Source organism: Leptosomus discolor, chromosome 2, assembly GCF_034619465.1.
Source record: "Leptosomus discolor isolate bLepDis1 chromosome 2, bLepDis1.hap2, whole genome shotgun sequence".
NCBI lineage: Eukaryota > Metazoa > Chordata > Aves > Leptosomiformes > Leptosomidae > Leptosomus > Leptosomus discolor.
In genome coordinates this window covers 78,818,990-78,842,978 of record NC_141392.1, presented here as the reverse complement: position 1 = coordinate 78,842,978, position 23,989 = coordinate 78,818,990, and the positions used below count along the sequence as shown (strand labels likewise).

Below are 23,989 nucleotides of genomic sequence, written 5' to 3'. Positions count from 1 at the left end.
ATAACATCTGACACCAGTGACCAGTCCAGTGACCCCAGCCTTAATTCCACTAATACTGGAGGCCTGAAAATCTCAGTAAAGACCCTTTGCAAATTCCCCCCCCCCCTCCTTTTACAAAATCTGCATTTATTTTGCAATGTAAGAAATACTTTACAACAAATTTCTTTACATTTATTTATTTTCGTGGTTTTGTAGTCATTTGTTCGTCGAAGAGCATATTCTACTGAATTTTCTTTTAACTCAAATTTGCTAACAAGACATTTTGTCCATTTAATGAACTCAATCGACTCGGTTGTGTCTGTTTAACCCATATTCTAGCCTCTAAGGAATTTTTACACCAAGTATCGGTAAAATAAATCAATCTGAAAAAATAAAGACTTTTAAACGGTGTTAACCAGAATACTCTCCATCTTTTCGAAGGGAGGGGCAGAGAGAGCTCGTATTTTACAAACGTGCCGTTCTCCTACAAGAAATGTAGTCTTGGGCACTTCAAGACAGTGGTGTAAGCATTTTTTTCTCCCGGTAACCTTAAATTTCTTGTTCATAGCTGAGGTTTCACGTGTGTTAAAATCTCGTACATTTATTATATACTAGATACCGTCCCGGTCATAAGATCCAAGCATATAAAATTACTGGTGATTTAATATTGTAAAATAATCGCTATTGTAAAGGGGGAAGGGAGGTTACGAGCAAAAAGAAGTGGTGTGTTGCACGAACGCGTCAGGCAGGTCAGTGTAGGAAGTCGACCTCCACTGTTGAAATAACCTATAGGAAATTTACGGTTGAAGACTGCAAAGGAATTTCAGGATTTAAAGCTTCTGCTCCACTTGCCAGGCTGCTTGTATTTGCACACTTTTGCCCACCCTCGCTCCTTTCTAGCAGCCGATCAGGCGGAGCACCTCGGTATTTCACACAGAAACGAGGCGCTAGCGGGGGAATTTACGCTTTCCTGAAAGGCAACAAAAGGAGTAAACAGGCCCGTGGAGGCAAAGGCGTCCCCCTTAATTGGGCAGACTGATCGACGCCACTTCCCCAACAACAGCAAGTGCTTTGCAAATGCATAAACCCCTCGTAGTCGGGTTCTGCGCGGATCCGTTTGTTGCTTTGGCTTTTGTTTGTATGTGTCCTTGGGATAAGAGAGGATGCGGGGGGCGGGGGTTTAGTAAGAAAGTAATTGAGCCCGGGTTTTAACAAGGTATAGGCAACGTTTAAAGGTTGCACAATACTGGATGTGAAGTGAGGTTGTACGTGAGTAGGTGGTGGTGAGGCAAAATCTGATGTTTTCATACCTTCATCTACACTGAAGGAGATAGGACAGATGGAAAACCCAACGGAATCTCACATTCTAATTGGGGTGGGCGCGCGTGTGTTACGTTTCTGAAAGTATTTTTAAATAAGCATTTGGCCGCAAGTGCGGCCACAGTAGGGGCTGGCGAGCACGTTGGTAGCTGCGTACCTGCGGGAGCCGAGGGGACAGGGGGTGCACCCAGGCTGCTGCCAAGCCCGCTGCATACAGCGCATCGCTCTGCCGAGCTGAGTCCCCTCTCCCGCTGGCAGCAAAGACTTAAAACAGCAGTCCCCGCTTCAGCGTTATTCCTCCCCTCTTTGTCTTCTTCCTCCGGCTTTTTTTTTTTTTTTTTTTTTTCCGCCTTCCTCCTCTCCAGCAAATCCTTTTCTCTGTCAGTCCTCCTCCTCCTCCTCCTCCTCCTCCTCCTCCTCCTCCTCCTCCTCCTCCCTCCCTCCCTCCCTCTCCCCCGGGGAACAATCGCTGCTGATTGAGGTTCACTCCAATACTAGGCTTGAAAACTGGGCTCTTATTTAGGAAGTCATTAATCACATCCCCTCCCCCGGAAAGAGATGGCGGAGAAACCTGTGAAGTACAATTCCTCGCCCCATCCCCCTCCAGAAATGTTTTGAAACGCTAAACCTCCGCACATTCTGGGCCATATTAAGGTGATATCGCGTTTCCGGCGCGCTTTGAGTTTGAATGCGAAATTAGCGACGGGCAGCAGAGGCAGGAGCGGCGGCGGCGGCAGCCGCCCGGGAGCCGCGGCACATGGTGCACACGCATGCACACCCGCATGCACTCACGCACACGCAGGGAGAGGCAGATCCCCCCCCCCCGCCTCGGGACGCTGCGGGGCCTTTGGGCGGCTTTTCTTCAGGTGGAAGCGGCGATCCGGTTGTACGTACGCCTGTGTATTGCGCAGCCGGTAACGCAGCTGCCTCCCCACATACGTAGTGCATGTCTATACACACGTGTGTATCTGTCTCCCTTGTGAGCATCTCGCATTGGCGTGTGTGCGCGTACCCCACCTACAGCGCGCACAACTACCCCCAATAATCTCGCCCGCACGCCCGCCTCTGCATGTGTGTGTTGTTCTCCGGGCTGCATCTAGACCCGCACGGATCTTCCTACGTATTTGTGCATGCCCGGGAGAGCAGAAACCCCAGAATAATACGTCATCTCTATTTCCCGTACAGAAGCGTGCAGATTAGCTGTAGGAAAAAAAAAAAAAAAAAAAAAAAAAAAGACGCGTTGGAAATTTCTTGTTCATTCATAAATTATTTTGGTGTGTCAGCCGAGTTGAAATGGCGATTGGCTGCTCCTGCCGCCTGCCAACCCCTTAAGGATCCGATGTGAAATTAGTAGCAAGAAAGCATGTAATTGACCGAGTCACGTGTGCGCAGGGGGCCAGAAACGGAGCGAGAGAGAAGGGGAAAAATCAAAAGAGGGAAAGCACATTAGACCATGCGAGCTAAATTTGCGATCGTTCAAAATCAGGATGTTAGATTAATGCAGAAGACCACTTCGATCCACAGGGAAAGTTTTCATCTCACGAGTTTGGAGCAGAGGGCCCGTGGGGCAACATGGCCGAAGGTTAATTTTCTTTTTCTATTGTTTTACTATGATTTTCACTCGCTCGCTCTCTCCCTCCCCCCCCCCCCCCCTTTCCCCCCCACCCCCCTTTTAACCCAACTATGCATTACCCTTTTTTAGCAGCTCGCGCAAGGGGGCTTTCTCCAAACCCATTGTTACCCAGCTCAGAAACTGTTCCGTACCGCCCACACCGATTCACAACTTGAAAAGCTTTCAGGGGGCTATTGTTTGAATTGTTCCTGTTTGATTAAGCACAGTTGCAGTGGTGGGATGAGAAAACGGCCGTACACCTGTCCCAACTTTAATCGAAAGTTTATTCCAAGGAGGGATGAATACACGTTGGAAAATAGTGGTTTCGGCGCTGCATGTGCAATAAGCAGTTGTGCAATCTACCCAATTTTGCTTATTCTCTCTCCTCCACCCCTCCTCGGCCGGCCTCCCCCCTCGCCCCCTCGTCCTGCGCCTTGCGAGGAGAGACTAATTGGGCTGAGAATTTCTGTTGAGAAATGGGATCGGTCTTAAACCAGCAATATTCAAGTAAAGTATCGCGTTCCGTGCTGTAATGTGGCTGAAAGATGGAGTTAAATGGAAAAATACACGTATGTACAGAAACGTGGGCTGCCCTGGGCAAAGAGAGAGGGAGAGCCTCCGTGCGCAGTGCTTCCTCTCTGTAACCGCCGGTGATTTTATTTTTTTACGTATTTTGGGGAGAACGTTGTTTATTTTAGGATTTGGGGAAAAAATAAGGTCTTTTCGCCGTTTGCTTTTTTATTTTGTTTTGTTCGGCTTTTTTTTTTTTTCTTTTTCTGTTTCTTCTATAGTAACTCCTTTATACAGTGGCAAAAGGATGTTACCAGAATTTAACTCTTTGCTTTGCATCTTGTCCCCCCCTCCCTTCTTTTTCTCCCCCCGCCGCCGCCCCCCCCCCCCCCCCCCCCCGCCTCCCCCCTCCCGCCTTTCCCTCTTCCTCAGCAGGGGCGAGTAAAGGTGGAGACGAGCCCGGGAAGTTGCCGGAGCAGGAAGAAGAGGAGGAATCCCAGGTTTTGCACGGAACCGGCCATTGCAAATGGTTCAATGTGAGAATGGGATTCGGGTTCATCTCCATGAGCAACCGAGAGGGAAGCCCCTTGGAGTCTCCGGTTGATGTCTTTGTGCACCAAGTAAGACTCATTTTTGTCTTCCATCTCTGCCTGCCACATTTGGTTGAGTTCAGTGGGGCTCCGGTTTCACGTGAAGTAACCTATTTTTCCTAGGTATTTAGGTGCATCTGTAATTAAAAAGTTGCCTTAGGTAATAGTGGGTTTGTTGGCAGCGTACAGTTTGAGTAAAGAAGGTCGTTAGATCGTGCTTAGTCTCTGTGGCGGGATTTGGTCAAAGTGATAATGCTGTTTCTTCATATCTTCTTCCTTGGTTAGAAATTTCTGTGCTATTTATTTATTTTCAAATGCCACGGTTTTCTTTTTTTAACAAGGCTGAAACGGGAGCAGATATGCCTTTCCTTAGAAACTGATTAAAATTAAGCTGGGAAAAGGATAAATCCATGTCGGTTTTCATTCAGATAACGTTTGAATACAATTTTAAACGCTTTTCTTGTAAACCTCGAATTGCTTTTTAAAAGCTCATCTGAGATTAGTTAGTGAAATTAAGACATAATTATAGTGTTATTTAGCAGTAATTCAGACCTGAGAGCGTCCCCGTGGTGATACACTGAAGCCTGCATGTGGTGTGGCTGGTTGATTTTTAAATATTCCTCCCTACCAAAAAAAAAAAAAAAAAAAAAAAAAAAGAGATAAAAAGGAACGATTAAGGAATCAGCCCAAAAGCAGCGTCTCTGTAAGGCTGTTGGGGAGAGAAGGGGCTTGTGGCCGCTCTTTTTATTTTTAAGCCCGGCAGCGTGAACGGTGTTCGCATGCTGACTGTGGAGGCTGGTATGAATGCCTTCACGCAAAGGAGTTTCAGATGCTAGATACGTACAGAAATGTAAAGTTAAAGGAACTTCTCCCAGGGTCTGTAGCGTGGTGTGTGAAGAAGGAGCACGTGTAGACCTGCCCTTGTCCTTCTCTACTTGCAACAACTCTGTTTTGAATTTCACTCCTCTCCTCTGGGATCGGAGAACAGAAGAACGGTTATCAGGTAAAGAGACCATTTTGGGGTTGGCTAGGGCCATGTTAGGAAGGCAAAAAGGCATCTTTTTACGTGGTTGTCCATTTTCTATGACGTTTGCAATGACGGGGCAGGGGGCTGTTCCATGATTATATAGTGAATCCATTTTAATGTTCCATTTAATGGCCCGGCCTTATTTTGTGGTAACTGTCGTCAGACCTTTTTAAAGAATACACCTTTCATTAGGTTAATAAAAAGGTGACTGAAACTCAGCAATGGGTGCTGCTGTGGCACGGTGCCTTCCTCATTGCCGGGGTGGAGTGGATTTCTGATCTTGCTGTCCTGCGTGTACCCTACGCCTCAGGACCTGCACATCAGTATTAGCTGCTTTAATTTGGAATTAGGTACAAGGAATCCAGTAGTGAACTTTCTAAATTCTTAGACTTCCTGCTTTGTACTGGCGTATGAGTGAGGTGCGCCCCTCTGCTGCTTTTTCTTTTCTTTTAGAACTGAATGAATGAAATACTTATCAAAGAAGGAGCAGTCTTCTTCCTGTTCCTCCCCCTTTCCTCCCTTCTTTGTACCTTTTTAAGTTGTGAAATTGCTTTTTACAGTTCTATAAATTTACTTTACAGATAAATCCCCTTTTTTCTTCATCTAATTTTCTGTTAACACATGTCATTCTTTTTGCTTCTCAAATAGTAGAAGACAAACATCTGAAGCATAGCAGCGCTGTTAATAAAACGCATTTGGAAACAAAGGTCTTAGATCTGTGGAATTAGAGAAGCGTTGAATTGCATGATAACGTGATACGTTTAAGTAATACTAGACAAGGTGTGCTCTTCCATAATGGAAAGTACTCATAGAAAATAATAAAAAAGTCTGTGGTGAATTTGGAAGGCTCAATTCAGTTGCGTCCCCTAAAGGAGGGGACAAGAAGGAAAGGTTGGACGTGTTTGTTTACACTTTAATAATCTACAATTTATTGATACCCTTAGGTTTCTAAGGTATATCACAGTGTAAAATGCAGTGAAAAATAGCATGTTTTATTGCACATAAACTGTCTTCTCAGTCATTTTGAGTATTACTTAATTATGTCTTACTGAGTGAAATTACTAGCATTCTGCAATGGATTGGCCCTTACAACAAAGAAAATACGTTTCTGACCTTTTTATTTCTGATGAAATCTAGGATATGCATGAACTTCATGGTGAGATGAATCTTCTTTCCATCAGTCAAAAGCAGAATTTTTCTGTTTAATGGGGAGAAACAGTATCTATTTCGTTTCAGAGTACATTTTAGATAATTTATATTGCTGTATAGAATGCTTTGTGTTAGCGGACTAGCTGACCAGTGGTAGCAGTAGCAGCCAGAGCATAAAAATGTCTTTATATCAGTAGTGATTTTTAACAGTGCTGCTTGTACAACAGTTTGTTGCCAGAACAATGGTTAGACCCTGTTCCTATTAGTTTTATTAATTTGAAAAATTTAGTCATGTGAGAAGGCCTTTTCAAGACAAAGATGTTAGTTTATTAATCTGTTGAAATGAAATAGTGCAGTTCAAAACTGCTTTGAAAACACTTCATCATTTATTTAAGTGTGTGAGCCATAGTGTTGCATGCATTCATTTGTTCTGCAATGTTTGCAGCTACTAATATCAGTTTATAGAATCAGACAGTCTAAGCAGAGGAAAGAAGCTTCTATGTTACTTAGTCCAAGTCCTGTCAAAGCTAACTTGAACCCTGCAACGGTATTTCTACTTCCTTATCTTACCTTCTTTTGGTGAGGTTATGCCCAGATCTTACTATGAGCAAAAACTTACTGGATGTTGAGTCAAAATTACTGTGATATTTTAAGCTCATTATACCCAGATTTTTGAGCTTTTTTTCTTGGAGTTCCCCCTTGGTTGTGTGCAGATTGTAGTCAGGTTTTTCTAAAATCAGTGCTTTATTAATTGTACATATTGATATATTTTTAGAGGACAATGCTTTTGTTTGGACTTCTCTTCCACTTTGCCCAATGAAAGTTCTATTCATGAAACATCTGCAGTATCGAGTTTTTAACTCTACCTTTTAAGTCCTTCCTTCAGCACTAATCATTTTGATTGATTTTCTCCGCACTACCTTCAGGTTGTTGTTACCCTTCTGGCAATGAGGTACCTAGGGCTGGATGCATTAAGGTAGAAACACTTCGGCCATTATATATGTGCATCTGTGTGTGTGTACAATAGGGTTTACACATACAAACATCTACACTCTTGTCCTCTTTTAGATTTATTCTGATACAGCTTATATCTTTGTCATCTGTTTCATTCATTCAGTGTCATATAAAAATTACAAGTCCTAAAAGCTATTTAATTTTTCAAAGACAAGCCATGCCCAATGCAGCAATGCCCAGTCTGCTGTGTTTCTTTTACCGAAAAAAATGAAGAGTAGCAATGTTAGTCCTTTGTAACTGTTAAATCCGAGGAGCGTGCACCTTACTGAGTTTGGCTCAGTATTGTCATTTAGACTTTTAATGGGTTAGCATGGAATGAATAATATAGCTTGCTTCTCTTTTATGATGTGAATTCTGCACATAGTTGTGTCTGAACAGCTCTTGTTAAATTTTAGAAAAAGATCTATTTGTCAAAGGGTAAAACAGACTGGAGAGGTGAAGTGAGTGAAACCTGTTGTGGTGCACATGAATAAAAAGGTCTTCACTGCTAAGAACTAAGAAGAGCTCAAGCTTTAGTAAAATCAGAGAAAAGGATGATATTAAAATCTTTTTGCACATTCAAAATTGTAGGCGCAACTTAGATACGTACAACTTTTTTGGATGCTGGCAGTAATACAAAAATGCTGCAGAGTCTTCTTTGCCCACATTTTGTATGAACTATGTTAGAAAGACTTTGCTTAGCATGAAGGCCAGATGTTAAAGATGATAATGAAGGCTAGGGTGCCGGATGTAGATAGATGTGAGTAAATACGTGTTTGTGAATATCAAGGGTTGTAATTTTACATTCTGTTTCTGAGTAATGTCTTTCAGGATGAGATGGATTGTTCAGTTTAGATGTTGTTTGTTGGGACCTGGCTCTGTAGTCCAGAATTCATACTGTGTTAGGGGATTGATACAGGATTTCTGAACTGGGATCTTAAACATGATCCCTCTTTGGGATCCTCTTTTATGGGATGGGGAGAGGAAGGAAGGGAGGAGCAGCGTGCAAGATTCGGTGTATTTTGTTTTCTCATTAAAAGGAACGTGGTTAGTTTGAAATTTTTCACTTTCATCTGAACTTTCTTACTGTTGCTGCAAGTTACTGTTATTAACAGATTTGATTAAAAAGTGGAAGAGAGCCTTTTTTCTTTCATTGAGTCCTTCTGCACTGTGCTATCATTTGTATGTTATGAATTTTGCTCTTACTGTTGCAAGTACCTGTAACAAAAGAATGAGGGAAGGTTACTGAGACTTCAGTTATGACTGTAAATGGAAGAATAAACAGAAAATGAGGCATGTAAGCAGCATCTGAAAAGCCTTTTCCCTTAATTTGACCGACCATCCTTTTTGATGGTGAATCAAGTGCCTATTCTTTAAATTTCTAGTATTTTAGCCACAGTTGAACTACTTTATCCTAGAAAAAGTTGGCTGCGGCATGATACACTGAATGCTGACTTTCTTATATCGTGATACATGTGATTCTGTGCTTTTGCAAGGATGCATTTATTCATCTAGCACATCTTTTCCATTTCTGCGTTATTAGGAGCCTGCGAAAAGCTGCTTAATTGCTCAGGATAACTGGAGTTCTGGGCAAGCAAGTGGGATCAATATTTCATTGCTCCTTATTGTTAAATAGGACATGGCAAAGCCTGTTGGAAGTACAGAAGTCTCCATGCAGAGTATGCTATTACAGACTTGTCATCTTTGACTTCTGCTGGGGACCAGGCAAGCCCAGACCTAATCAAAACAAAAGTGGCTAGAAGGATTTAGAGAGGGGAGCTGAGGAAGGAAGCAAATGGGGAGTAAATGTGTGTCTGCAGTGAGCACATGTGTTGGAGATCCAGCAGAGATCAGACCTACACTAAAGATGTGGGTGTCCAAGTCAACAGCAGCCTCAACACGTGTAGAATCTGTAATGGGTAACTGTTGGATGATCTGGAGCCAGGTTTTGGCTCTCACCAGTTGTGTTGGAGCATACAGGGAAAACTGACTTTAAATTACTTCACTGAGAGCTTGATGGTTGAAGATGGTTGTCTGAAGAAACTTGCAATTTGGTATTTAAGTTATGGAGGCACCATCTGTGGAAATACCTTCCAGATTTCCTCTATTTACGTGTAAACCCAACATTACAGTGCTTTTTTATCGATAGAGCTATGTAGCATTTAAGTGAATGGCAAGTCCCATTAAACTTAAGTGGTGTTGAATTAGATCAGGTTTTGCTGAAGAAGTTTAAACATTAAATGTTGACAAGGAAAATCGCAAGCAGCCCAAAGACAGAGCCCTGCAATGGGACTATTTTGTCTTGAGAGATTTCCGTCTTTGGCAGAGCAGTAAGCGCGCCCTTTCCAGTGCTATCCTCCTTTTCTCCAAGACTGAGGAAGTTGTGCACAGGAGTTGGGATACTGGAAGGAAGAGGATATTTTGTCTGGGGCACAAACATAAGATATCAAAGCAGATATACGAACCAAAGCTAAAAGGAAATGAATTGTCAAATTGGGAAAAACGTTGTTGTTGCTTGTCCTAGTTTGCAACTACATTACTGAGGTAGTAAGTATATCTAGAGTCATCCAGAGTTTTGTTTTAGACTCTTTACAAAGTATACTCCCATGTAAATATTGTTTAATTCGTCTTCCTTATGAAACCCATCTCAGTAAAGGCCGGTCATCTTTCCCCACTGATTATCAACAGAAGCAAAATTAGGCCCATCAGTTTCTACAAAGGTGTATAAAAGTGACTGTAAAGGTGTAATTTAAATAAGATCCTAAAACCCAGAGGGTAAACCCCATTTGTGATGTTTTTTAAATTTCTTTTAAATTTTTAAAATTTCTTTAAATAAAGAAATAAGGACATACCGTTTAGAGTTTTCATTCCCTATATTTGAGTGACTTTCCCCCCCGCCCTTTTGTTAAATCGGCTGAAAGTTTTCATGACTGATAGAAAGGTATTCCGTGATACTTAGCTCTTTCTAAGAGACAGTTACCCAGGACAGGTCTGGACTAGCTTTTGCTTGCTGGATATCACTGGTAAAAGCAGTGAATCCTTAAATTGCTTTTATATCAGCAGAGTATCAGTAAATACCTCTTCATGGAAGGTAGAGAAGTGCTTCTGATCGCTTGAGCGTATTTAGTTGGAGAAATTGGTGTCCAGGCTTTTCCTCAGATTATTCTGGCTGGCCCTGACTTAAAATGGGGGGTTAACTCCTTGGGAGATGGCTAGAGGGAATTCCAGATCCCCATTCCAGAGACAGGCTCAGCTGCTTGCAGAGCAGCTGTGGAAACTGCCACAAGTTTTACAGTCTGCTGTATTAAGGAAAACTGGTACTGATTTTTATTTTTGCTAACATGCAAAGCTGTAATATGCAGCAGGTCAGCAGCTGCTCTGCAAGCAGCTGAGTTGGCTTTGCAGTAGCAGTGTGGTGAACAGGTGGAGGTTGAAACTCCTACAGCCACCCTTCTTGGTGGGTGTCCTATGGCCATGATTTTACTTTAACATTTGGCAGTGGCGCTGCTACTTAAGTAAGCTTCAAGAGCTTTTATAGCGCTCTCCCTGTTGGGATATAGCGTAAGCGCTTGTGAAGCTGCATGGCAAACCCAGCTGGGGAAATTTTGGTTTTCGTATCTGATTTTTGTCATTTTTCATGTCAGAGAAACCCCATGATCCCCACAAATAAGGGTGGGTAGTGTTGGCACCATGGGAGGGCAGCCAAGGATGCAAACAAGCAGCTGCCAGGGTGCGGCAAAGGTATAGGAGGAGAGAGAGATGGAAGCTACTGTCCCAGAAATGCAAACGAAACTGCAGTCTCCTCTGGTGCAAAATAGTGGGATACTGGAGTTATGTTCTGCTGGGGATGGAGAGACAGCAAAAGTGTTAGTGACTTCAAGAAAAAAGGGCACTTGTGGGTATTGGAATGAGTACAGGCATCTGAGCTCTCTTGGAAGTGGAATGTTTCAGGAATCTCTTTTGGGTCACACTTCAATCCTACAAGTTCCTCTTTTTCTTGTTTTATTGATTACAATTAAGCTGTGGCATTGAAATATATTGAATTGCAGTTTTAAAACAGCACTATTTATAAAACAAAACCAAAAAAGTTAGGAGGAGTATGACAATAATGTGCATTTCTTACTTCTACAGAACAGAAGTAAGTGTATTTACAGGGCATGTTCGTAATAATTTGGATATATCTTTTTAGCAGGTAGGTGAGAGCTTAGTGAAATTAGTTGATAATCTAAAAAGTAAAGCTCTTCGATTACTCCATATGCGTAACTTTGAAAATTAAATACATCAATACATTTGAAAAGCTACTTGTCTGAGAGTATGTAGAACATCTTTGTTCTATTATCAGTGCAGGAACCAAGAAAATCACACAGATACTTTCTATTCCAAAGTTCCAATCTAGTGCTAGAATTACGTTTTTTGGAAGGAGGGATGCTGAAAGGTTTGTTTTGGTTTTGTTAGCATAAAATTGTTTAACAGGTAAAATCTGAGTGAACACGTATATAATCAGTATTTGGAGTGTATGAATTTGTGTACAAAATCGAAGTAACATTGCATGACTACCAGAGGTCTTATGATGCTGTTAGAAAACACTAATGTTATTACACTTGTCAGCGTGTACTTCTCATGAACATGGCTGATAGTGGCTTTCCCATCAAAGACAATCTGTTCCCAGGGAGGCCCTTTTCTAATTAGTCATGGTAATTTATAGGTATGCAGTGTTGAGGGATTTTTTTTTCTTTTTCTAGATTGCTTTTATTGTAGTGCCACTTGAGGCTACTTTAGCATTTGTGTTATAACTTTCTTTGTTTATGCTCATATAGATACATGCACCGAAACAATCCCTGGGCTGAAATTGAGAGTAGTCTAGGATAAGCATGAACTTGGTTTTTTTCCAAGTACAGGTGTCTTTAAAATCTCTTAATAGTGTACATGTGCTATAATTTAAAAAATGTTTTATTTCATTTTACAACTGTGTTTTGCAAGCCAGTAATCAAAATCTTGGTTGGTTTTATAGGCTATTTGTAATAATACAATCTTATTGGAAATACGGGGTTTTAAAAAGTCTGTGCTGACCATGTGTAGTAATCTCTGAATATTGTTAGACTCATTATACGGAAATACTAGAAATATGTAAAAGTTTTAATATAGAATATACTTAATAGACCCAAGCTGACTTCTGTAGACTTTGGGTTAGACTCCCAACTACTCCCTGTATTTAACAGATACATATTGCTATCTTACCCGGTTTAATTACACATAGATTGCACATCTTCAGAATTAGCCATTGTTGACACTAAAGTGGAATAAGATCAAAGAATTATTCACAAACCTGTTTATTACTACCTTCTCCTCCAGATACTGGAAACGATAGTACATCAGGTGAATGGAAATGTGAGAGTTGTTTCAACAGTAAACAAAAATTCCTCCTCAATGTAATGAAACCATGACACCCCTTCTCTTCTTGTGGATATTACAGACATGATGGGTCAAATTCTGCTCAGTCTTCTCATGTAAAGTGGTCCCACTGACCTGTGAAACTTGTTCAATAAGCTGGACAGCATTAGGAGTCTCGTATATGAATGCTCTTGCTGGAAGTATGTAGTTTTACATAAGTTTACATCTTTTTAGTTTCGTAAGTGTGTAAGTTTGCTTTTAGTGCTCAAAAACTTGAGGGCGTGAATATTGTGATTTGATTTGTTCCCTGTACAGTGCCTAAAATGTGCAGTAGTAAACCAAGGTTAGGGTCAGTGCTGCTTAATTAAAGTTAACTTAAAATGATACAACTTAACATAATGTGTATGCATGAACATGACATTTATGTGACTTCTATATACTTTGCACAATATGCTACTTTTTTGTACTGTGAATGTGTAATATTTAATGTCTTTGATGCAAAGCTCTTGGGCTGATAATGTTGTGGGGTTTTTCATCTTCCTGTTGAAAAATTGCTCAGTTCCAAATCATTCCCTCACAGAAAGAAAGAGCAGTAGAAGCATGTGAAATGCTCCCCGTGTAAAAAAGACACCCCTTCACCATGGGTGCAAGCAGGGTCTGTTGAAGGGGAATGAAGTTCACCTTTGCAGTGAAAGCGCCTTGGGATTCGGTAATCTAGAGACAGTTGGGGACGGCTGTACAGGGCCTTTGATTTCTGGCAGGGGTAATGGGATGGGGTAAACATTTGTTTAATGTTTTCAGGTAGCATGTTTTGCAAAAATGTTTAGTAGCTGGGAAATGTAGGGTAGAAGTTAACCCTGTAAGGAATGCATGGTTTCTTGCATAGGGGTCTGTCTGGCTGTAGCACGCACACCGATTTTCACTAACAGGGCATTCAGCGGGGCTTCCTGTTCCTTGTGTGTGATTCTGGTTTAGAAACTATTGCAACCTAGAAACAAAGGTAAAAGTAAAATAATTTGTAAAAGTGTTTTTAATTGGCTTCAGGAAATAGTGATAATTGTTAAAGACAGATGTTACTTGTAAGGTGATTGATCTGGAGGTGAAGCAGATGCGTGAATAAACAATATCAGAAATGGAGAGTTAGTTTCTTTACAGGGAACTTTGTGCATCACCATTGACTTTAAAGGACTAGTCACAAAGAGGACTGTGGGATTGAACTGTATATGATAAGACAGCAAAAGATTTTAAAGGTGCATTGTCAAGATGAAAATCATATTCAAGATTTTCAGGCAGAAATATAGTACATCTGAAGGTAAAGGCTTTGCTTAGGCTAATTGGAATAGGATTTTGTTAGTGTTAATTCATGCTTTTGGGAACACTTAATGCAGCAGTAAATACCACATCTTTCACTAAGGAGTGCTTGATTCTCCTGGACTATAGTCTGTTATCTACACTAAGAAAGGAGGCTATCAGATTCTCCTCTTAGCAATGCTTTCTCTTCCTCAAGAATTAAAAGAAAATCTACTAAACATTCCAAAATCTGATCTGTCAGATTTGAAAATGTTGAAAATTATTTAAATTCAAAACTCTGGTTGAAGAGGTTCCTTTAAATTTGATCTATGCCTACATTGTCTTCAGTAGAAATTAGCAAAGACTTTTGTAAAAAAAATAAAACTTCACTTTCCATTTCATATGATGTCTTTGCATTTAATGACTACATAACATTTTTTCAAGACAGCAAATAGTTTTCAAGATCAATCTGCAGTCTGCTTTGAGCAACAAAATCTCTTTATGTTTAATAATGTAATTTGTGGATTCAGTTTCCCCAAAGAATTTTTACATTAATCTTCATTAATTTCTTTAAGTAATTACATATTTATAAAATGGCAGATTATTTTATTTTTGTAATATAGTAGTTTCTTTTTTACTCACAATTGTTGATAGTTTCTTGGAAAGTGATAGCCCATTCCATGCTTTTGTGGGTTTATTGTTAATCTTCTTCACACAGATAGTATTTCTTCCTTGGATGATCATTTCTTTAACTGGTGACAACTGTAAATGGACCAAGATCAGACTGTTGAAATAGCTACGGCTAAGACATTGTCCTTTTGCCAAGGATTAATTATTTTTAGTGTTCATTATTCAATAGTATAATCAACGTTTAACATTTTCTGTGATCCCCTACATATTGATATATTTTTTTAATATGGGAATCAGTAAATTTTTAAAATTATAGATAAAGCAATACTATGCTTTTATAGTTGTAATTTGTTTTCCTTTTATCCGTATGTAATTTAGTATTTCTTTATTAGTAGCATGACCATTACAAGGGAGCTAAACCAGCACTGACCGCAATAGGTGTCATGAAGTGCACCTATAGTATATTCCATTCTCTTGAGAAGTATTGAGGTAATTGGTATAGAATGATTGATTTTGTTGTAATATTTCTGGGTTTAGGATGATGAACATAGTCTATTCGTTGAATTCTTAAAAACGGGTAAATGTTACCTTAGTTTCTGTTTTCTCCCTCCATTTGACTTGCATTTTAAAGGTACAATACATCTTAGATACACTTTAAGGACCAAATGTTACAAAGAGATGAAATGTTGAGCCAGGTGGAATCAGTGAAACAGTTGTCAAGAAGTTTCAATATGTATGTACAATTTCTCTCAAGGTTTTTTTTCTCAGTTCCATTTGGGAGCTTAAGATAGTTAAAACAGAGAAGTTTGGTTAAATAAATCTAAGGGGCATTTGTGTGTGTAAACTACCATTCAGTGTACTTGTTTCTAACATGTTAGTGAGTGCTTTGCAACCTTTAAAATGCCTCCAAAACTAATTATTTATCAGTATTATTTGTATGAACTTACCATGTATGAATGTTCATCTAAGTTTCTTGCAGCACGTTCAGCTGTAACATGTACATCAAGAGAAATGTGACTCCTCTATTTACTTCTTGTGTGGCAGAAAATACTCCATTGACTTCCTTTGTTCATTTTCACCAGGGGCTTAAACATTAGTTTAAAAGTAGCTTTGCCATTTTGTGGACAAGTTTGAAATTCCTGGCATTTCAGGTCTAAAAGAAGACTAACCTGGCAGATAGTTATTTACTCATAATATGTAAGAGAAGAAAAATGTGTGCCAATCTGTGGCTTTCTCCATTTAAGTTAATACATGGAAAGTTTAGTATGGGTTTTTTTTGTTTGATTCCAGTGGCTTAACAAAGTTACCCTGAATTTTTGTGTCTTGCTAGCACATTGCTCTTCTGGGCACACTTGCATCTCATTGCCAAATTTTTAATGATGATGGATGAAAAAAGCAAATTATTTCCTTTCATTAAATCTGCATTGGAAGTAAATTACCAAACAATAAGGATACATGCTAAATATATATGAAAGACAGTAATCCTTGCTTCTTTTAAAAATTGGTTTCTTGAAAAATACTGATTATATTGTTGTAATTTTGACACATTTACTAGATGAAGTGTTTTTGTGTTAAAAGATGTTCAGATTTTGAAATGTCTGCTTTCCATGAGTTTGACTAATTTTATAGAGAGCTTTCTGATAACAATGTTGTTATTAAAATCTTACAGTTAAAAAGCTTCATGCAAGCATTAAGAAATTAAATTATCAAAACTAATTTAGATATTATGCAAAAAACCCACAATGAAATATTCATTATTAATTAAGACAAGATAGTGTAAATATTTGCATACCAGCCTTGTTTTCATCTTCTACAGCGTTCAGGCCTGTTTCAGGAAATACGTTTAACAATGTAGGTCAGTTTGGATTCTGCTGCATGAAGGAATGGCAGAGACCGATGCTAATTGTAACCGTGTTTTTTTTTATATTTGTCAGTCCCCTTCTGGATCGGTGCATTGCAAATCCGTATAATTAGTATCTGGAAGGGGCCAAAAGTAAAGATTCTGGGTCTTAATTTTTCCACTTACTGACAACATTTGCCAGTCGACTGTTGACTTCTCTGCAGTTGGTGTGGATGGAGGAAACCTCTGGTCTTGCAAAGAATGAGCTATGATTTAATTTTTTTTCCTTGTATAGATGTTGTGCTCAGTTGGTAATATTCAAATAGGGCAGGTTGCTTCTGATGCAAAAGTTTTCTTGGACTGCTCTGGTGATGAAGGGACTGTGGGATAAATGCTGTTAGTATCTCTGCATTTGAAACGTGCATGAATGGATCACTGCAAAATGTTTTGTTGTTGTTGTTCCTATGCCTATTTTTATCTAAGGTCCTCCCTGTGAACATAAACAACAGCGAAACAGTGCCACCGCAGTGAACAAAACATCCGAAATCGTGTTCTCGGCTGCAAATTTAAAAATGCGGATTAATTGATTGGCCGATGCAAAGGCAGATGATTCAGTTCTGCTCTTTTCCATGCCAGTGGCGAAACAGGGGGAAAGACTGGGGGTGGGGGTGGTGTGGTGTATATTTTTGATGGAGCAGTATAACCCCGTAACCGGGTTTAACGCCGAGGCCGAGGAGTTCCGGCAGGCGATTGGGTGTCGGAAGGCGGGGTGCCGTGCTGGTGTGGGGGTTCCTTCCCAGCAGGCCGGGCCGGGCCGGGCCGGGGGCCGCCGGCGGCGCAGCGGAGCCGCCGCACAGGCAGGAGCCTCCTTAACGGCGGCCCCCCCCCGCCCCCCGGCCGGGCGGGGGGGGGGGGGGAACGGGCACCCCCGGCTCGGGTTGCAGGCCCTCCGACCAAACCGGGGGAGCCGGGGTCAGGGCTGTTCGTTGCCTGTCGCTTCCTTAGGCCATTTATAACCCGGTCCTGCCTTGCCTTGGTGGTTGACTGCGGCCCAAGGATGTGATTGATGTGAAAGATTCAAAGATTTTCTTTTTATTACTCTCTTAATATGGTTTAAATTGTTGGATTTTTTGAAGGGAAAGCTAATTTAGCACAGAGTGCAGAACTGGAAATGTTGGTTAGTATCTTTCAGAATCGAAGTGATGGTAGATCAAAAATACCTGTCTGAGGGTCTGGCTCGTTGGAGGGGCAAGTCCCACCGAAATCAGGGGGTTCAGCGCTGCACCGTGGCTTTTCAGCAGTAAGAGGCGAACTTGCCACCACTTCCCGTGCTGGAGGACCAACGTACCATCAACCACAGAGCAAATTAACGTGCAGCAAATGCGAATTAAACAACTGGAAAATAAATATTTTTATCATCCCCCCCCCCCCCCCGAAGGCTTGCTACTATCTATGCCGGCGCTTAGCGCCATAGTAGCGTCTGTTTATACGGGGGAGCTATCGAAGACAGAAACGCTTTGAAGCTGAGCCGCGGTTAAAGCGAGCACCCAACGCTTCGCCCTTATCTCGGCGCCCCACGCCGGAGGCCCGGCCGGGCCCGCGGGACCAGCCCTCGCCGCCCCAGGCCCCCGGGGGGGCGCGGGGGGCTGCCCACCAAGATGGCGGCGGGGCGGGCGGCCCGGCCTGACCCGGCGGAGGCAGCCCACCTGCAGCCCCGCCGCCTGCGGGCGCAGGCACGGGCCCTCGCTACGATTAGCCGCGGCCCGGGGCCGCGTTTCGGCCTGCAGGCCCACCCCCTCCCTCCCCCGCCCCCTGGGAGGGCGGCGGGCGGCCAGTGCCGCCCTTTGTTCTGCGGCCGCGGGGTCCTGCCCCTTCCTCCGCCGCCCGGGAGGGAAGGGCGGCGCGGGCGGGCCGGCGGTAAGGTGGCTGCCGCACGTGGGCAGCCCGGCAGGCGTGCTCGCAGCAGCCGCCGTGCCGCTCGACGCACGGTGCTTCGCCGACACCTCCCGTTGTAACGGGGGTGAGGACGTGGAGCTCTGGAGAAGCCCTCCTTGCCCACCCCCGCGGTAACCCTGCGGGGCGCCGGGGGGACCGCCGCCTCTCCCGCCGCGTCCTCGGTCACCTCCGAAGGAGGCCCGGGCGGGGGTGAGCCGCGGGCCCAGCCCCTTCCCCGGCCGGCAAGCCCACCCCGCCGGGAACAACGGTACCCGGGTTGTAATGGCGGGGTTGCCGTGCTTGGGGGCGGGGATGTCTTCACCCCCCTTCACGTTAAAAACGACTTTGAAAAGAAATGCCGCCTCCTTTTCAGGAGCGTATGAAACCTGAGTGAAGCGTTGCTTTTGGTGTTTGCTGCCCTGATGCGGGGAGGAAAAAGAGTGTTGGATGGAGAATTAAGTGTGGGCATGGTAAGGGTTAGACACCCAGGGATTTGATTAGACCTCTCGGTAAACAGCCAGTCTTCCCCTCTTCACGATCGAGCAAAACACGCTACTAAATAACACACTGTGTTGAAGTAGTCGTATTTACAAGAAATACTGGAAATTTTAAAGTGAATACATTTTTACCAACGACCAGTAATTTTTCTAAAACTTGTTAGAACTTTTCAGCAGTGTTTTACCTGACGGCTTACAATTTCTCTTTAATTTAACTTCTGAGTGTCGTAAGGTGACAACACAAAGGCTTTGCAAAATATTCAGCGGAATTATCTGGTTTTGTTTGTTTTGAAGGAGAACATAGTCCTTCATGCTAAAAAGTCATTCAAAAAGATTAATGATTGTAGGATTCCAGTCTTGCAAACACTTGTTCTTTAAAGTAAGAACTATTCATGTAAATAAAGGTTTCAAGTTTAGGACCTTAAATATGCAACTTTTATAACTATTCACCCCTTAAAAATGGTCTTCTGCTTTAGTCTGGCCTTGGGCAAAGTTCTGCATGGACTCAATGGGATTTTTTTTTTTCTTGTGTAAGAGCTATAGTTTCACTACTTCAAATACTTTTTTAATTGAGGAAAGGTTTGTTAGTCCATTAGGTTTTTTTCTTTTCTTTTCTTTTTTTTTAAGGTATGTGCATATGTATGCTTTATGTACTATATAGGAGATATGTATATATTTCTTCCACAACAACAGTTCTGCTGCAAAGGAAATAAAATCAAGCAATCTTTAATAGCACAGGTCTCAATACGTTGATTTTTTTTGTCTGTGTGGGTGAGTTGTGTAAAACTGTTGTACAAGTTTTCTGACTGTAGTTTATAATAGTATAATTAAACGAAATATTTTTCACATTTGAAAATGTAAATGCACTTCTGGGCTATGAATGGTGTATAATGATTCACTGCTCCGGGACAGTCTCTCCTATGGGATGAGTTTGGTGTCGTGGCATTGACTATGATACATTTGTGTCAGTTGCTCCTTCCTCCCCCATCAGCATCCAGCTCGCTGGAATCTCATGTTTTTTTCTGGTAACATTTTTACTTGCAAACGATTTTTTTAGATGCATATGTTCTGAAGGGAGTTTGCACTGTCAATACCCTAAGGATGCTTTGGTTGTTTCAAAATAGCGTAGGGATTAAAGGCTGCTTTACTTGTGTTGCCAGCTTGAAAGAGGTGACATATGCTTTTTGAAAGTGTTTGTCAGGCACAAGTATTTCACGTTTCAGGTACAGATAACTTTGTCCCAGGTTTTCTGTCATTTTAGTTTAATTCACGTGTGCTGTCTGGCTGCAGATTTTCTATTAAACACGGGGTTGTTTTACAAAATGTGCGGTTTTTTTTACTGTACACATCAGACAATTGGATGATTCCTTTGGGGTTGGCAACTTATTTTAACATTTCTGTGTAAAATTCTTTGTCTGTTTTTAAAGTTAATGTTAAATGTTGCTTTTCCAATTGCAAGTGGTAGAAACTCTTCAAAAATTGCGAATCTTGGGGACCCCAATAATTGTCATTCCATACACTAGTGCTTTAATGACATTTTGATTGATACGCATCAAACTTTTTGTTGCCATTTTTGTGAGCCCCAGAATTATGCTGTGTGGTTATTTTTAAATTAAGTAGGCATCTCTATTAATCATGAAGAAAAAATTGTTTGCTGAAGATGTGATACTGTGCTAGGCTTTTGATTTGTTTGGGGTTCTTTTCCTGGACAAAATTGTTGTTTGTAACAGCTCCGCAGTTTCATTATTGTCTTAAGCCACTTAACTGTAGACTTTTGCTAGAAAAGGCAATCCCACCCACCTTTCTTCGGCCCTGGACTCCTGTTCCCACCTGGACTCCCGTTTCAATTCCACTGCCTTGTAGCTGCAGAAGGAATTACAATCCTTTGCTTTTTGAGCTGAAAACTAGTAATTTATTTTGCATGTTTGAATTTCACTTGTATCAGCAAGCTCATAGGACTTTTGATTTGCTACGTGAAATTTGGAGCGAACTTGAGGAAAGCAGTGGAAGTGTGCAGCCTGTAGAAATGCAGACTGCAACCACTCTGTTTGGTGTCAGGACAGTGGTAGAGTGTAATTTTCAAGGAACTGAGCCAAAATAAAATGGGAGGTCCTGTTCCCTGAACTTCTATTCCGTCTCATTGGTTTAACTTGCTAGCTAGGAAAAACTGGCAGAGCAAGACTTTGCACAACTGCTTCTCGCAGAACCTCCATCTTTGCTGGCGTACGCTCGTTGTGACTGCAGTTTGTATCAGTGCTGTGCTTGGTCTGGCATTCATTTCCTTAGAAAGAGATGTTAACAGTCCAGTCCTGCAAATAGTGGATGTGTCTATTTCTGTAACTTTTTTAAAAAATAGAAATATTTGAGAGAGGATTTCCCATTGCCATTGGCGATGTTTAGTTTGTGACTGCGCTGCTGGTGTGTAGTAGGTGTAGTTGAGCTGTCTCCTTTACCAGGCACACCTTTTACTTAATATTACAGGAGGATCAAGTTAAGCTTCCTTCAAGAGTCTCCATGATTTAAACTTTTTTTTTAGCAGGCCCTATGTAATGTATATTAGCTGAACTCAGTGGCTACTTCAACTAAGGTTCAGGACCAGCCAGTGCTACGTCAAATAAGCCATAAAGAGCTTCACTCCTGGTACCCAAGCCCTGCTTCAAAGCAAGCTGTAGCAGTAATTTTTGGTTCTCTTTTAACAAAACTTGAAAAATATTTTCACCGAAATGTCCTGAACAAACTGAGAAGTGTTTTGAAATAAATACTTCTCATGCACATCCATGTGTGTGTTGTTCATACTAGTCCAGTGCTGCAAAGCACTGGTTACCTGTGCCTTACCTACAGAGTTAAGAAGTTACTTGGGCTTTGTTGGACTTGGCTGATGATGATCAAGGTCCCGAACTGAGCGCTCTGTGCAGGAGCAGGACTCTCTTGTGCAGCGAGTTGCAGGACGAGCTCTCAATTTGTCTGAGGGCAGGGAGGACTGAATTCAGTCTGTGCAGGGTCAATGAAATTATGCTGGGTGCTGCTGCATGTGCATGACCTGGGCAGATTTAGTAGGTACATTGAAAATGTTGAGGTCTGGTTGCTGCTAATTTAACATAAAGTCAGAAGGATGTTGTCATTCGTAAAAAGCATAATAAAATTATTATCTTCAAATTGTTTATTGACACAAGTTGTGCTGTGGCTGGCTAAGGTGCACCGTACTACAGAGACAGTATGTTGCTACCATGTGTTAGAGTCCACCCCTCTCCCCAAGGGCAGTTTGGTGAGGAGGTAATACAGATGTACGTAAATTGAAGAACATTTATTGATATATATATACATATATATGTATGTATTCTATATCTGTTACATACATGATTTCTGTCGGGGGTGAGTGGCCTTGGGGAGCTAGGATGGGCAGGGTAGGAGTATAAGAGATCTGGCAGCTCTTCAGGGCACTGCTGATAGCCTATGCTGGGCAGGGTCAGCGTGGTTTGGGAGAAACTGCTGCGTGTGGCTGGTTTTAATTGAGAAAAAAGTATGTCCTTAAATTTTGGGAAATATTTCTTTGATGCACCTTGCCACCAATGAATGGACCCTATCCAGTAGCGAAGCTCTGTGTTAAATAATTTGATCAGGATCCTAAGAATAAAGTTGCATTTCAGATAAAAAATTATATATAGTTTGAATTTGTAGCTACTTTTCTTGTAAACACATCTAAATATATATTTCGGAAAGAAAAATTACCAAAAGCCACTAAAAAAATTCTGTTCAACTGCAGCATGTAACTGTGAGGAAATCATTACACTTTTCAGTAACCATCATTTATTGCATAGATTAACGGTTGATTAAAGTAATTTGGCACTTTCTCTTGCAAACAGTAATTTGTGTGCTTGTGTGCTGATACAACATACCTGGTCGAAGTGGATCACAACTGTACACCGCTGCCTTAATACAAGGCTGACCAAAGTAGGTATGTCTGTTCCTGGCACACAGATGAGAATGAGGAGGATATCAATATTTGGTTTATTGTAACAAATTTAATTATTTGGCATATTATTGTAGCAAAGACTGCGTTAAGTGAACAAAATACCATTTATCTTTCTTTGTAGGTTGTTCTTCGGGTTGTTATTGATTTCCAAATTTCAGGTAGTTATAATAAGTTACCACGGTGACATTAACAGTAAGCTATTTATCTTTTTTTCAGTGGTTGGGGGAGGGCATGTTGCAAACAAATGGGAAATTTAATCTAAGAAAGAATAAACTGCATGTGAGGAAATATGTTTGAAGGGAGTGTTAGCTGTGAAAGTAATGTTTGAAAAACACAACTATAAAATGTAAATTTAATTTCCATTTAAAGGTATTTGCGTAGCACATGATTGTCTTTATTTTCCAAAATGAAACAGCATCTACCTTTTCTGAGCAAAAATATATAAATTTCTAATTTCACAAGAGGAAACTTTTTATAAATATATTTTCTCTCCAATTAGCTTAGCATTTGTGGGTCAGCATTTTACCATAAACTCTTGATTTCTTTACAAATAGGATATAGTAAATAATGTCAGAATTGCCCCTGGAAATTTGGGGAGGCTGACCAAGGAAGAGCTTTTCTTTAACACCTTTTTTTTTTGATTCTCAAGTAGCAATAAGACAACACTACTTCAGGAGAGCTGAGCAAAATGCAGTGTGTGCTGTAGGCATTTCTGCTGGCTTTCCTTCATCTTCTGTGGGTGCCCCTCCTCCATTTTGTTTTCCTTTTTCACAAGTTTTCTGGTTGTGCTCTCTCTTGACCCCACTGTGTGAGCTTGTGGCCACACAGGACACTGGTAAGATCAGAGAATACTACTGTTGGATTAAAACACAGGAGTGCACAAGTCAGGAAAAAGACTGCAAAGGCAGCAAAAGGAAAGTGAAGATCTAATGTTTTATCTATAAAATATCAGCAGCCTTAAGCCTGGGCTTGAGGTTTTGTACAAATTGTTTGGCATCTAGTATTGAAAGATAGCACAGCTATTCATAAAAAATACCTAAAGAGATTTCGTTAAGATCTGTTTTTCTATTTTGATTTGTTATCACAATTCAGAAAAAATAAGAATAGTTAAAAGCACTCTCAGTCTAAAAAGACAAGAAAGCACCAAATAGAATGATTGTTTCCTCTTCAGTTTTCTGCGTTTCAAACAAGTTTCCCTAAGATAAAGCCTTGAAAACCATGTGACACAATTCAATCGTTCCTTACAAATTAAT

At 41.3% G+C, this 23,989-nt stretch overlaps 1 protein-coding gene across 1 annotated transcript in view; it reads left to right on the top strand.

Moving 5' to 3' along the window:
• Positions 1-23,989, top strand: part of LIN28B (lin-28 RNA binding posttranscriptional regulator B) — an 87,281-nt gene that overhangs the window by 2,942 nt on the left and 60,350 nt on the right. The window contains exon 2 of the mRNA XM_086461337.1: positions 3,857-4,041. Within this exon, the coding sequence (XP_086317463.1) occupies positions 3,857-4,041 (185 nt within the window). The remainder of the gene's footprint in view (positions 1-3,856; positions 4,042-23,989) is intronic.